The sequence below is a fragment of the Pseudophryne corroboree genome, chromosome 3 (genome assembly GCF_028390025.1).
Source record: "Pseudophryne corroboree isolate aPseCor3 chromosome 3, aPseCor3.hap2, whole genome shotgun sequence".
In the NCBI taxonomy this organism is placed as follows: domain Eukaryota; kingdom Metazoa; phylum Chordata; class Amphibia; order Anura; family Myobatrachidae; genus Pseudophryne; species Pseudophryne corroboree.
The window spans coordinates 435372761-435388490 of NC_086446.1; the positions used below are offsets into that span (position 1 = coordinate 435372761).

At 48.8% G+C, this 15730-nt stretch overlaps 1 protein-coding gene across 5 annotated transcripts in view; it reads right to left on the minus strand.

The window, feature by feature from the left end:
- The window catches only part of ST6GALNAC2 (ST6 N-acetylgalactosaminide alpha-2,6-sialyltransferase 2), a 199569-nt gene that overhangs the window by 164948 nt on the left and 18891 nt on the right, over positions 1-15730 (minus strand). For 3 of the 5 annotated variants that reach the window (XM_063960422.1, XM_063960419.1, XM_063960418.1), the window contains exon 2: positions 324-413. The exons of the other annotated variants lie outside the window; for them this stretch is intronic. In XM_063960422.1, coding sequence (XP_063816492.1) covers positions 324-413 — 90 coding nt within the window. The remainder of the gene's footprint in view (positions 1-323; positions 414-15730) is intronic. 5 annotated transcript variants of the gene reach the window in all.

Consider the following 15730-nt stretch of genomic DNA (forward strand, 5'->3'; position numbering starts at 1 on the left):
GAGCACACCAGAATCTAAATTCTTTCTTAAAGTGCCCATGTCTCCTGCGGAGCCCGTCTATTCCCCATGGTCCTTACGGAGTCCCCAGCATCCACTAGGACGTTAGAGAAATATTGTATAATATAAATGTAACAATTCCCACATTGTAAATCTGCCATTTCCAGAAGTGGAACTAGCCATGTTTTTAATTGTAATAGCATTTTGAAATATATTTTAATTCTTATGATGAAAGAAAATCAGCCTTATTTAATGAGTTGTTATTACTGTAGCTTTACAACTGAGTGGATATTGTGTACAACAGAACTGGAAATGTAGTCACTGACCTCTCATTCTGCCAGACTGGTTTCAGATTAGAATCTTGAGACAACTTGTTCTTACCATGCAGCTGCGGATGTTGTCCCTGGCTCACTTGTCTGTAAGACACAGGCTTGCAAATATAATTGCCTGATAGTGCAAAATGTACAGTATATACGTCATAATTACTATTTGTCCCTAATTACCAAGTATAGTGCCAGCTTAATAACCATGTTGTCCTTGAAAATGGCCCTATTTTGATTTCTGACAAACTGATAAATACAACTTATCTTAGTCTACATAATTAAGTCTTAAGCAAAAATGATAATGACATAGCGGACACACTAAATGAGTTTTTTTCAACAGTATTCACTAGAGAGGACCCAATTCAGGGACTGACACACAATCTCAATAATGAGAATATCACACTGATAGTTACTTATTTAAGCGAGGAAGTAGTCTGTGACCAATTAAAACATTTAAAGATTAATAAATCACCAGGGCCCGATGGTATTCATCCAAGGGTTCTAATGGAGCTTCACTCTGAACTGGCAAAACCGCTATCTTTGATCTTTGAGGATTCAGTTATATCAGGTATGGTTCCCAAAGACTGGCATATAGCGGAAGTAGTGCCTATATTCAAAAAGGGAAGTAAAGCTGAACCAGGTAATTATAGACCAGTTAGTCTTACATCTATAGTGGGGAAAGTATTGGAAGGTATTCTAAGAGATAGTATTCAGAAGTTCCTTGAAACCAATAAGGTCATTAAAAGGAATCAACATGGGTTTATGAAGGACAGATCCTGTCAAACCAACTTACTTGGCTTTTATGAAACAGTAAGCGCAAACCTAGATCAGGGTAAAGACGTGGATGTAATCTTTTTAGACTTTGCCAAAGCGTTCGATACTGTACCACACATGAGACTTATCTACAAGCTACAAGAATCAGGGCTAGGAAGCACAATATGCACTTGGGTCCAAAACTGGTTAGATAATAGGAAGCAGCGCGTTGTGGTTAATGGATCTTTTCAACTTGGACTGAAGTGCTAAGTGGTGTGCCGCAAGGCTCAGTATTAGGACCGCTATTGTTCAATATTTTCATTAACGACCTAACAGAAGGTCTAGAGAGCATGGTGTCAATTTTTGCAGATGATACCAAATTGTGTAAGGCTATAAATACAGAGGAGGATGCCGAGTCTCTTCAGAACGACTTAGTTAAATTAGAAGCATGGGCAGCCAAATGGAGAATGCGCTTCAACACAGACAAGTGTAAGGTAATGCACTGTGGTAACAAGAACAAAAATTACACCTACCTACTAAATGGGGTAAAATTAGGGGATTCTGTACTGGAAAAGGACTTAGGTGTCCTCATAGATAGCAAGCTAAGCAGTAGTACCCAAAGTAGGACTGCAGCAAAGAAGGCTAATAAGATATTAGCATGCATAAAACGGGGTATTGATGCTAGGGACGAGAGTATTATACTCCTGTTATATAAATCACTAGTGAGGCCACACCTTGAATACTGTGTACAATTCTGGGCACCGTACTACAAAAAGGATATCCTGGAGCTTGAAAAGGTACAGAGGAGGGCGACCAAACTAATTAAGGGCATGGAGACGATGCAATACAAGGAAAGGCTTGAAAGACTAGGCATGTTTACATTGGAAAAGCGGAGACTAAGAGGGGATATGATCAACATCTACAAATATATAAGGGGACAATACACAGAGCTTGCGCGGGACCTGTTTTTGGTTAGATCAACACAGAGGACTCGTGGACACTCGCTCAGGTTAGAGGAGAGGAGATTCCGCACAATACGGCGTAAAGGCTTTTTCACGGTAAGGACAATACGTGTTTGGAATTCCCTGCCCGAGGGAGTTGTAATGGCGGAATCTGTCAACACCTTTAAGAATGGGTTAGATAAATTCCTATTGGATAAGGATATCCAGGGGTATGGTGCATAGTCATGCATTATAGTTACTATAAATAGGGATAAAATGCAATGGCTGACAGCAGCATCAGTCAGAAATTTTAGTCAAATCATCATGCATAGGACACCACAAATAGGTTGAACTCGATGGACAATTGTCTTTTTTCAACCTCAGATACTATGTTACTATGTTACTATGTAATTCTAATTTTCACAACTACCCTTATAGGGTTAATTGGCTTATAAGTATATAGAAGCTTATGGGGTATATTCAATTAGGGTCGAAAGCTGCCGTCTGTCGAAAAGACGGCAGTTTTCGACTTTTTAAGGTCGAACCGTGATTCGACCTATTCAATCCCATCTAATTTTATTCGAGAAGCCGGGGAATTCGACTTGTCGAATAGTACGTGACTAGGCGGTATAGCTGCCGATTCACGTACTTTTGAGGGAAACGGGGCCAAATTCGACAGGATTTGGCCCCGTTTCCGACCATCTTAGTCCGACATAAAAAAATGTCGGACTGAGATGAGGGACCTTAGTGGAGGAGAGGGGGGAGAGTCGCGGGGAGACGGGGAGAGAGCCGCGGGCAGCCAGATGGGGGGAGAGCAGTGCTGGAGGATGTCACAGCCGCCGCTGACAGCAGCGTCCACCCGGCTCCAGCAAGCGAGACCTCGCTTGCTAGAGCCGGGTGGACGCTGCCGCGAGCGTCGGCTGTGATGCGGGGACGGGGAGCGGAGGGACGTGGAGACATGAGACGGGAGCAGGGCGGCGGGCTGCAGAGCACTACCTCTGAAGGGTGCCCCCGGCCTCCGCTGACAGGTCCCCCGGCCGCCTCCGACAGGTTCCCCGGCCGTCGCTGACAGCGTCCCCCGCCGCCTGACAGCGTCCCCCGCCGCCTGACAGGTACCCTTGGCCGCTGCAGTTACCTCTCCCTCGCCGCTGCTGACAGGGAGAGGCAGAGAGACGGGGGGGGGGGGGAGACGGGGGAGAGCCGCGAGCAGACGGGGGAGAGCAGCGGCTATATAGCGCTGCTCTCCCCCGTCTGCCCACGGCTCTAAGCTCCTGCCTCTCAATTCGACTTTTTTTAATAGCCCAGGTCGGATCCATTCCGACAAATGAATGTCGGAATGGATCCGACATCAATTACCTGAGCATTTAATATGCAGAAAAATAAATATATATATATATATATATATATATATATATATAAAACCAAGGTTTGTACATACAGTAAGTCATGAAGTGGAATCAATTGGCTTTATGAATGGCAAGCGAATAAAAATTCTCAATTGCTTACAACACCCCTTGCTCCATATTATTTACTGGAGAACCATAAGTGTCCAACTGCCAATACATACAAAAATAACAAATATGCAGTTATTCTCATACCAACCAACATCTAAAAGCTGGACACTGAAATATATTATCGATCGATCGATCTATCTATCTATCTATCTATCTATCTATCTATCTATCTATCTATCTATCTATCTATCTATCTATCTATCTACCTATCTAAGCCCTCACTCACTGACTTACTGACTGACTCATCACTAATTCTCTTACTTCTCGATATGTTAGGAAGTTGAAATACAACATAGGTATTCTTCAGATGGGAAATAGGAAAACTACATAATCAGAATTTTAATAAACCTCCCCTCAGGGGATGAAAAGGGGGTTTACATCATGACATCATTACCGATGTGTGGCTTGCATTGCATGAATGATAACGCCCAAACGGACAATCAGATCAAAATTTGGATTGCACCTCCAGTGTGCAGAATTTAATAAGTTATAAAAATGGTCCTGTCACTTTTTACCGTATCTGCTACAGGTGCGCCTCGGGTAACACCAAGAACCATGGATTTATATTTACTTACATTAAGACATCTCAAATTTACATCACTACAGATTTACCACATTTTTAGCACTCATTTATATGTACAACCGTAAAAATCTGAAACTCCTGTGCGAAGAACGGGTAGAACAACTAGTATAAAAATAAAGTCACACTCTTTCTTAGCTTTATAACAATACACCTGCATCCTGGTAATCACAAAATACCACATAGTTTTTTCTACAAACACCATGCAATGCCAAAACACATACAATCTAAACCATCTAAAAACATACAAACAATATAAAACGCAATATAAAAAGAAAACAAAAAGTTAACTACTATTAAACAACTTGCCAAAAATAAGATTTTACTCACCGGTAAATCTATTTCTCGTAGTCCGTAGTGGATGCTGGGAACTCCGTAAGGACCATGGGGAATAGCGGGCTCCGAAGGAGGCTGGGCACTCTAGAAAGATTTATGACTACCTGGTGTGCACTGGCTCCTCCCACTATGACCCTCCTCCAAGCCTCAGTTAGGACACTGTGCCCGGACGAGCTGACATAATAAGGAAGGATTTTGAATCCCGGGTAAGACTCATACCAGCCACACCAATCACACCGTACAACTCGTGATACTATATCCAGTTTGACAGTATGAAAACAACTGAGCCTCTCAACAGATGGCTCAACAATAACCCTTTAGTTAGCAATAACTATTTACAAGTATTGCAGACAATCCGCACTTGGGATGGGCGCCCAGCATCCACTACGGACTACGAGAAATAGATTTACCGGTGAGTAAAATCTTATTTTCTCTGACGTCCTAGTGGATGCTGGGAACTCCGTAAGGACCATGGGGATTATACCAAAGCTCCCAAACGGGCGGGAGAGTGCGGATGACTCTGCAGCACCGAATGAGAGAACTCAAGTTCCTCCTCAGCCAGGGTATCAAATTTGTAGAATTTTGCAAACGTGTTTGCCCCTGACCAAGTAACAGCTCGGCAAAGTTGTAAAGCCGAGACCCCTCGGGCAGCCGCCCAAGATGAGCCCACCTTCCCTGTGGAATGGGCTTTCACTGATTTAGGATGCGGCAGTCCAGCCGCAGAATGCGCCTGCTGAATCATTTCACAGATCCAGCGAGCGATAGTCTGCTTAGAAGCAGGAGCACCCAGCCTGTTGGGTGCATACAGGATAAATAGCGAGTCAATTTTCCTGACTCTAGCCGTCCTGGAAACATAATTTTTCCAAGGCCCTGACTACGTCCAGTAACTTGGAATCCTCCAAGTCCCTAGCAGCCGCAGGCACCACAATAGGTTGGTTCAAGTGAAAAACTGATACCACCTTAAGGAGAAACTGGGGACGAGTCCTCAATTCTGCCCTATCCATATGGAAAATCAGATAAGGACTTTTATATGACAAAGCCGCCAATTCTGATACACGCCTGGCCGAAACCAAGGCCAATAACATGACCACTTTCAACGTGAGATATTTTAGATCCACGGTTTTTAGTGGTTCAAACCAATGTGATTTTAAGAAACTCAACACCACGTTGAGATCCCAAGGTGCCACTGGAGGCACAACTGGGGGCTGAATATGCAGCACTCCTTTTACAATGTCTGAACTTCAGGTACTGAAGCTAATTTTTTTTTTTGGAAGAAAATCGACAGAGCCGAGATCTGTATCTTAATGGAGCCTAATTTTAGGCCCATAGACACTCCTGCTTGTAGGAAATGCAGAAATCGACCTAGTTGAAATTCCTCTGTTGGGGCCTTTTTTGGCCTCACACCAAGCAACATATTTCCGCCATATGCGGTGATAATGTTTTGCAGTAACATCTTTCCTGGCTTGAATCAGCGTAGGAATGACTTCCTCCGGAATGCCCCTTTCCTTTAGGATCCGGCGTTCAACCGCCATGCCATCAAAACATAGCCGCGGTAAGTCTTGGAACAGACAGGGCCCCTGCTGCAGCAGGTCCTGTCTGAGCGGCAGAGGCCATGGGTCCTCTGATATATAGTTTCTTGAAGTTCTGGGTACCAGGCTCTTCTTGGCCAATCCGGAACCACGAGTATCGTTCTTACTCCTCGCCTTCTTATTATTCTCAGTACCTTTGGTATGAGAGGCAGAGGGGGGAACACATAAACCGACTGGTACACCCACGGTGTTACCAGAGCGTCCACAGCTATCGCCTGAAGGTCCCTTGACCTGGCGCAATATCTTTTATAGCTTTTTGTTGAGGCGGGACGCCTTCATGTGCACCTGTGGCCTTTCCCAATGGTGTACAATCCTTTGGAAGACTTCTGGATGAAGTCCCCACACTCTCGGGTGGAAGTCGTGTCTGCTGAGAAGATCTGCTTCCCAGTTGTCCACTCCGGGAATGAACACTGCTGACAGTGCTAACACATGATTTTCCGCCCATCGGAGAATCCTTGTGGCTTCTGCCATCCTGCTTCTTGTGCCGCCCTGTTGGTTTACATGGGCGACTGCCGTGATGTTGCCTGATTGGATCAGGACCGGCTGGTTTTGAAGCAGAGGCCTTGCCTGACTCAGGGCATTGTAAATGGCCCTCTGTTCCAGCATATTTATGTAAGGAAGTCACCTGACTTGACCAAAGTCCCTGGAAGGTTCTTCCCTGTGTGACTGCCCCCCAGCCTCAAAGGCTGGCATCCATGGTCACTAGGACCTAGTCCTGTATGTCGAACCTGCGGCCCTCTTGAAGATGGGCACTCTACAGCCACTACAGTAGAGATACCCTGGTCCTTGGAGACAGGGTTATCAGCCTAATGCATCTGAAGATGCGACCCGGACCACTTGTCTAACAGGTCCCCCTGAAAAGTTCTTGCATGGAACCTGCCGAATGGGATTGCTTCGTAGGAAGCTATCATTTTTCCCAGGACTCGCGTGCAATGATGCACCGATAACTGTTTTGGCTTCAGGAGGTCTCTGACTAGAGATGACAGCTCCTTGGCTTTCTCCTCCTGGAGAAACACTTATTTTTGGTCTGTGTCCAGAACCATCCCCAGGAACAGTAGACGTGTCGTAGGAACCAGCTGTGACTCTGGACTGTTTAGAATCCAACCGTGCTGTTGTAGCACTTTCCAAAATAGTGCTACCCCGACTAGCAACTGCTCCTTGGACCTTGCCCTTATAAGGAGATTGTCCAAGTACGGGATAATTAAAAACTCCCCTTTTCGAAGGAGTATCATCATTCCGGCCATTACCATGGTAACACCCTCGGTGCCATGTACAGTCCAAACGGCAGAGTCTGGACTTGGTAATGGTAATCCTGTACCACAATCTGAGGTACTCCTGGCGAGGATAGTAAATAGGGACATGCAGGTAAGCATCCTTGATGTCCCGGGATACCATGTAATCCCCCTCGTCCAGGCTTGCAATAACCGCCCTGAGCGATTCCATCTTGAACTTGAATTTTTTATGTATGTGTTCAAGGATTTTAAATATAAAAAAGGGTCACACCGAACCATGCGGTTTCGGTACCCCAAACCGTGTGGAATAGTAACCCCGTCCTTGTTGGAGTAGGGGCACCTTAAGTATTACCTGCTGGGAATACAGCTTATTAATTGCCTCTAGCACAGCCTCCCTGCCTGAGGGAGTTGTCGGCAAGGCATATTTGAGGAAACGGCGGGGGGAAGACATATCGAATTCCAGCTTGTACCCCTGAAATACTACTTGAATGAAACAGGGATCCACCTGTGAGCGAGCCCACTGATCGCTGAAATTTTTGAGACGGCCCCCCACCGTACCTGGCTACACCTGTGGAGCCCCCGCGTCATGCTGTGGACTCAGAGGAAGCGAGAGAAGAATTATGATTCTGGGAACAGGCTGACTGGTGCAGCTTTTTCCCTCTTCCCTTGTCTCTGTACAGATAGGAAGCGCCTTTGACCCGCTTGCTTTTCTGAAGCCGAAAGGACTGTACCTGATAATACAGTGCTTTCTTAGTCTGTGAGGAAAATTGAGGTAAAAATATTTCTTCCCAGCTGTTGCTGCGGATACGAGGTCCCAGAGACCATCCCCAAATAATTCCTCACCCTTATAAGGCAGAATCTCTATGCGCCTTTTAAGGTCAGCATCACCTGTCCAGTGACAGGTCTCTAATACCCTCCTGACAGAATGGACATTACATTCATTTTGGATGCCAGCCGGCAAAATATCCCTCTGTGCATCCCTCATATATAAGACGACGTCTTTAATATGTTCTCATGTTAGCAAACTAGTATGTTTGACAGGGTCACCGACCACGCTGCAGCAGCACGCTCTGCAGGTTTCAGTCTAGTACCTGAGTGTGTAAATACAGACTTCAGGATAGCCTCCTGCTTTTTATCAACAGGTACCTTCAAAGTGGCCGTTCCTAAAACGGCAGTGCCAAACCTATTTTGACAACCGTGTGAGCGCCTTATCCACCCTAGGAGATATCTCCCAGCGTAACTTATCCTCTGGCGGGAAAAGGTACGCCATCAGTAACTTATTAGAAATTACCAGTTTCTTATCAGGGGGAACCCACGCTTTTCACACACTTCATTCATTCATCTGATGGGGGAACAAAACACTGCCTGCTTTTTCTCCCCAAACATAAAAACCCATTTTTAGAGGATAATGTCAGAAATGTGTAACACATTTTTTATTGCCGGGATCAAGTCACGGATGTTCCTAGTGGATTGTGTATATGTCTCAACCTTGTCGACACTGGAGTCAGACTCCGTGTCGACATCTGTGTCTGCCATCTGAATGAGCGGGCGTTTTTGAGCCCCTGATGGCCTTTGAGACGCCTGGGCAGGCACGGGCTGAGAAGCCGGCTGTCCCACAGCTGTTACGTTATCCACCCTTTTATGTAAGGAGTTGACACTGTCGGTTAATACCTTTTACCTAACCATCCACTCTGGTGTCGGCCCCACAGGGGGCGACATCACATTTATCGGCATCTGCTCCGTCACTATATAAGCCTCCTCCTCAAACATGTCGACACAGCTGTACCGACACACCGCACACACACAGGGAATGCTCTGACTGAGGACAGGACCCACAAAGCCCTTTGGGGAGACAGAGAGAGAGTATGCCAGCACACACCAGAGCGCCATATAATGTGGGGATTAACACTATAACTGAGTGAATTTTCCCCCATAGCTGCTTGTATATACAATATTGCGCCTAAATTTAGTGCCCCCCCTCTCTTTTTAACCCTTTGAGCCTGAAAACTACAGGGGAGAGCCTGGGGAGCTTTCTTCCAGTTGCACTGTGAAGAGAAAATGGCGCCAGTGTGTCTGAGGGAGATAGCTCCGCCCCTTTTCCGCGGCCTATTCTCCCGCTTTTTTCTGGATTCTGGCAGGGGTATTTACCACATATATAGCCTCTGGGGCTATATATTGTGGTATTTTTGCCAGCCAAGGTGTTTTTATTGCTGCTCAGGGCGCCCCCCTCAGTGACCGGAGTGTGAAGTGTGCATGAGGAGCAATGGCGCACAGCGGCAGTGCTGTGCGCTACCTTGGTGAAGACTGATGTCTTCTGCCGCCGATTTTCCGGACCTCTTCTTGCTTCTGGCTCTGTAAGGGGGACGGCGGCGCGGCTCAGGGACCGAACACCAAGGACTGGGCCTGCGGTCGATCCCTCTGGAGCTAATGGTGTCCAGTAGCCTAAGAAGCCCAATCCGGCTGCAAGCAGGCGAGTTCGCTTCTTCTCCCCTTAGTCCCTCGCTGCAGTGAGCCTGTTGCCAGCAGGTCTCACTGAAAATAAAAAACCTAATTCTATACTTTCTTTCTAGAGGCTCAGGAGAGCCCCTAGTGTGCATCCAACCTCGGCCGGGCACAAGATCTAACTGAGGCTTGGAGGAGGGTCATAGTGGGAGGAGCCAGTGCACACCAGGTAGTCATAAATCTTTCTAGAGTGCCCAGCCTCCTTCGGAGCCCGCTATTCCCCATGGTCCTTACGGAGTTCCCAGCATCCACTAGGACGTCAGAGAAAAGACAGGTGTTAAAATAGAAACTTTTTGGAGCATATCCAAATGTACTTGCTGCTTATCAGACACAAAAGTGGACCATAAGAAAAACAATTCCTGGGGGATGCGTTCACTCAGAAAGGGAATTTTAACACTAGCATGTTAATTCAATTCAAGTTCTGTAACATTATAAAAATACACTGTAGAACAATTTTCAAACTAAATTATGAAAACTCTGTGATCAATAAATAACCTGTATATTCAATAACCCTGCAAGGTAGTCAGTATTTGCCAACACAACAGCTTAGGTGCTGATCTTTCTCACAGTGTACCAAGATTATGTTGCTTTGTAATAGTGCTACTTGTGCACAGTCAGTGTGCGCTGGGCTGTGAAATGAGTATATATGTTTTAGTCAAAGCTTGGCGTGTCAATATTAGTTGTTGCTTGATAACGCAAGTGTAAACAATACATCACCAAATGTCTTGTTGCCTGGTAATGCTCACTCTCCCAGGCTGGGAGATGCTACAAATGCTGCAGGGTGCTCAAAGAAATCAGAAAAATAATAAGCAGGATGTTGGAAAATATGTTTTAGGAGCCACTGGCAGTTAAGATACATTTATGTATTTGTGGTCTAGGGTGAGTTGTACATTTAGAAACAGTAAAAACAGCTCTGCAGAACCCCCTGTTATGCAGAGCTGTTTTGACTGTTTCAGGGGCAGTGTGCTGTAGAAGAACAGGTAGCAGCAGAGCTCTGTAGAACAGGAGACAGTGGGGGTCATTCCGAGTTGATCGCAGCCAGCAACATTTAGCTGCTGCTGCGATCAACTAATCCCCGCCTATGGGGGAGTGTATTTTAGCATAGCAGGGCTGCGATTGCTTGTGCAGCCCTGCTATGCTTAAAAATGTTCCTGCAAAACAAGACCAGCCCTACAGCTACTTACCCAGTGCGACGGATCCAACGATGAAGGTCCTGGTCCTGACGTCAGACATCTGCCCTCCGTTCGCCTGGACACGCCTGCGTTCTTCTTACCAATCCCCAAAAATGGCCTCCAACGGTGAGTATCCGCCCCGGACGTCTCTCCGCTGTCAATTTTCTTTCCGTCCAGCGCTGCGTCTTTTCTTCACACAACGGCGCATGTGCGCAATGCGCACGCCGTGCATGCTCAGTTCTGACCCGTTCACACCGCAGCGAACAACCGGTGCGTGCGAACGGGTCAGAATGACCCCCAGTGTACAGTTGGAAGAAGGAGCAGCTGACAGATAACTTCCTAAAACAGTTTCCCAATTCTAGTCCTTATGGACCCCTAGTATCACAAATAATTAAATCCACAACTGGCGCTTTTAAACTGTTTTAGCCAGTAATTAAGTAATTAATACAGATGCTCAAATAATAGATCTACAGGTATGTACTGTTTTTCTGTGGACTAGTGTTGGGAAACAATAATCTATAATGGTGGTTCCCAAACTTATTACTCGAGGAATCCTAACAGGACAGGTTTTATAGATATCCAAGTTTGAGCACACATAGCTAAATCATAATAAATTAAGTCACCTGTCCTTAAACATGGATATCCTTAAAACTTGAACTCTTAAGCTGGGTACACACCAAACAATGGAAAACAGACAATGGTTTTTCAGATCGGGACCCGGTCAGGATGCTAGTGGTCGGGATATCGGCAGTCATAATCCTGGCGCTGGAATCCCAACACGCGGCCATAATGCAGACGGCGGAATCCCGACCACTGGCATCTTGATCATAGGTATGCGGGGACTCCCACTGTTATCCTGGGGGGGGGGGGGAGATCTGCGTTTAGGCACCCCCGGCGAGGGTTAGGGTTAAGAGCCCTACACATTAGGCAATAACACTGAACGATATGAACGTTTTCGTTCTTTAATGAACGAGAACTCGTTCATATCGTTCAGTTTTAGGCACCAACGATGAACGATGCGCGACCCTGCGCTTAAGCATGCAGGCCGATATGGACAATCTCGTCCATATTAGCATGCAGTGCCATGGAGCCGGGTGACTGACGGAGTGAAGAAACATCACTCCCCCGTCACCTGCCCCCCGCCGCCGGGTCGCCCGTTGGCCGTATCCGCCGTTATGCAGCTCGGCGGCAGATCGCCGAGTGTGTAGGGGGCATTACGCTGCAGAGAGGGGGAGGTTTCGGGTTCATTCCGTGTCAAATCAACACACTCATTTTACCTCACCAGCTCAGATTTTGATAACATTTGGTATATGGAGAGTATATATGTAGTCTAAGAAAAATACAAAATATTATTTAAATATTTCATGCCGTTTCCAAAATATTACTATGTAAAGTTTTAAAAAATCTGTCAGAGACATCGCGCTGCTGCGGCTCCAGTCCCCCTCCTCCTTCAAGTTCTCTGCCTCCAGCGCGGCTGCTGCTCTCCCTCCAGTGCGGCGCACGGCACACAACAGACGGCATGTAATGAGGCACACCTGTCCTTAGTTGCACAGGGAATAACTCCCAAATGTCTGAATTGCTGCAATTGGGCCACACTTATAAGTAAACATGTGGTCTATTAATAAAGTGGTGAAAAGACATTTATCGGGGGCGTGGCCTGGATGCAGAGAGCAGCAGACGTGCTTCATATGGGCTCCTGCTGTTGAAAGATTAAACATCTAAATACACAGTTCTTTCCTACACCTGCCACTGCATAAAAAGAACCTAAGCCCCTTATATCTCTCATAGTACACCCCTGTTAGAACCGCAGAATCGGGGAGCACCTTTTGGAGCTCCTGCGGATTGCGGCCTACAGACGCCTCTTAGACCGGGACCTCAGTTTCAGCATAGATCCAGAAGGCCTTCCGGGACCGAGGGGTCTGGAGTGACACCACCGCAAAATCTACAACTGCAGCCTGGAGGAGACCCCCCTGTTGGGGACAGAGTGAGTTGCGGAGCCGGCGGGTGCCCTTTCGCCCGTGCGGGTTGCAGCCTACCTGCCAGGGGGAAGCCGGAGGCCAGATCTGTGTGGTGCCTGTTCCGGAGGTGACGCGGCGGGGAGCCTTCGCGGGGACTGTGCCGTATCCCACCCTGGGCGGCTCTGCTGCCACCGCTGATCCTGCTGCACTGCCAGACGCCCGGACGCTGCCTCTGACCGCCGCTGACTGTCGTGCCGGAGCGGGGGAGCGGGTCCGCGATCGCGCCGCCTGACCCTCCTGTGGTGACCGCCGGTGCCCGCTGCAAGCGCGGAACCTAGCCCGCGGCAGACGGAGACCTTGGGGCCCTGAAAATACTTGCAGCTGATACCACCAATGAATCAGGAGAGCTCAGAATACCAGAGCTCCTGAGGCCTATGACGAGAGACAGGCGGCGCCATTTTGTTTCCTGGCACAGTGCCCACAGGAGAAGCACATTCTCTCTGATTCTCTTCTCCCCCGTGCCCTCCATCAACCCTGAAGTGGATCCGGAGGGCGATCTGACCAGCTGAGGCCTCCTGTGTCCCTGCACGGAGGGCGGCGCTAGCTCCGGCGGAGGCGCCCGGAGCTCGGACTGCGGACCCGCTGGCCGGAGGGAGCCGGGATCGAGGTCGGGCGACGGGGTAAGTCAAGAGTATATCTCCCCCTGCGCCCCTTGCCCTGCGAACCGATCCCTGGTGCTGCGGCCTACTCCGTGAGCCGGAGCCGGGACCTCAAGTTTGACGCCGGCCCGCCCGCAAGCCCCAGACCCGACCTACCCACGTTGGGATCCCCCACAGGCACCGGAAAGGCCCTTCCCTCCTGCTCTCCACACAACATACCACCCCCAAGCTAGCTCTGCCATTGCTGGTTGCTGGGGACTCCCCAGAGAAGCACTGCAGCTGCCCTCCGTCCCCTCTCAGCTATCATCCCCATAGGGGTCAGACGTGCTGCTGGCCTCCGGCCCTGCAAAAGACCCGGCCTACCTCTGCATTGGGGCTCATCACAGCTTATTCCGGACCCTGCCGGTGGACTCCCCTCCCGCTACTGGCTGCAGATCTCCCTCACCGCTGAGTGGTGCTGCCCCGGTCACTGGCTGGTCCGTGCCCGGAGCGCGCCTCCGCGATTCCTGGTCGGTGGAGACCCTACGTGAGTCCCCCTCTCAACCCCGGATATCTACCCTCCGGGCCCTCCACGGGTCACCCCCATGAACCGGACACAGATAACTACAATATAATGCACCCATAATGCTCTCGACCTGCCTTCCCCGGTCCTGAGTCTCACCGCTGGAGCGCCGCCCCCAGCATCTCCCCTGCTGTCTATCCCCCCCTCCCTACTCCCACGATGACCAGAGGTAATAAAAAATCCCAGGGGTCCGATCTTACACCATTCCTAACCAAAAAAAACACCCCGGCCATGAACAAGTCTGATACTCCCGGGCCCTCCCAGGCCCCTTCCGAATCAGAAGCCGAGGAAGACGATCATACGCCCCTTACCCGCAGAGACTTCCTCTCCCTCCTTAAGGAGATGCGGGATATCAAATCCTCAGTCCAAGCTCTACACTCCCTCAAATCAGATATCGCTGACATCGGCTCCAGAACTGACCAACTCGAAAGAAGGGTCGAGGAGGTGGTAACGTTCCAGCAAACGGTTGAAACCGACCTTCACCAAATCCGCCAAGATGTCGCCCACCTTAAGGAGGAGCATGAAGATCAAGACAACAGAGCAAGGAGAAATAATTTGCGGATCCGGGGTATCCCCGAGGAGGTCGAGCCTACTCATCTTGAGCTCTACCTCAAACGCCTCTTTGCACACCTATCGCCTGACACCCCTGAGGAACATCTCCTCCTGGACCGGGCCCACAGGGCCCTGCGGCCCCGCTCCCAGGACTCCTCCCAGCCCAGAGATGTCATCCTCCGACTACATTACTTCACGGCAAAGGAAGCCGTCATGAGGGAGGCCCGACGATTAGGATCTGTGACTTTCCAAAACACCCCGCTTCAAATTTTTCAGGACTTATCCCCGCTCACTCTAGCTAAACGTAGGGACTTTAAACCCATTACATCCCTACTCTCCCGCCACAACGTGAAGTACCGCTGGGGTTTCCCTTTCCGGATCCTCGTATGGCACCAAGGGAAACTTCTCACAGCCAAAGATCAATCAGAGGCCCAAACGCTCCTCTCCAGGCTGGGCATCTCCACCCCTGACCAAGATGCTCACCCGCCGCGCTTCCCGCCACGGTCACAACGGGACACACCCCAATCCCCTCGCTCAGAATGGATCACGGTCCCATCTTCCGCGACCTCCCAAGCTCCACCTCCAGTTACCTGAGAACTTTCATCCCTCTACACAACCGCATTTCACACAAAAATGGGGCGACCACCCCTGGTCGCACTCTCCCAATAGAAATCTTACGCTATTTCAGGTTCTCCGTAACCTGATCTCTTGTTTCCTCAGTTGTTGTTTTACAAATGCTTTATTGTTGCCCCCTGTTGAAACGTTTCAATGTTGCGAATCTTAATGCCTAACTGCCTAAAATTACAAATGTCTCTGTCCTGAAGTGATTCCATGCTATCCTCTGAGTTAAGTCCTTCCATCCTTCCCCCCCCCCCCCTCTCCTCTTCCTAGCCCCATGGGGCTGGCGCTCCAGCTGTCTTCTCTTCCTGTCCTCTCTCTAGCTTTCTCCCTCAGGCTCCCCCCGGGGGAGGCTTGCCTACGATTATTTCCCGAGCGGCTCGTGATCCACGAACTGGGCCCCATGCCGCGCCCCCACAGGGCCACGCGCCCTACCGCTGAC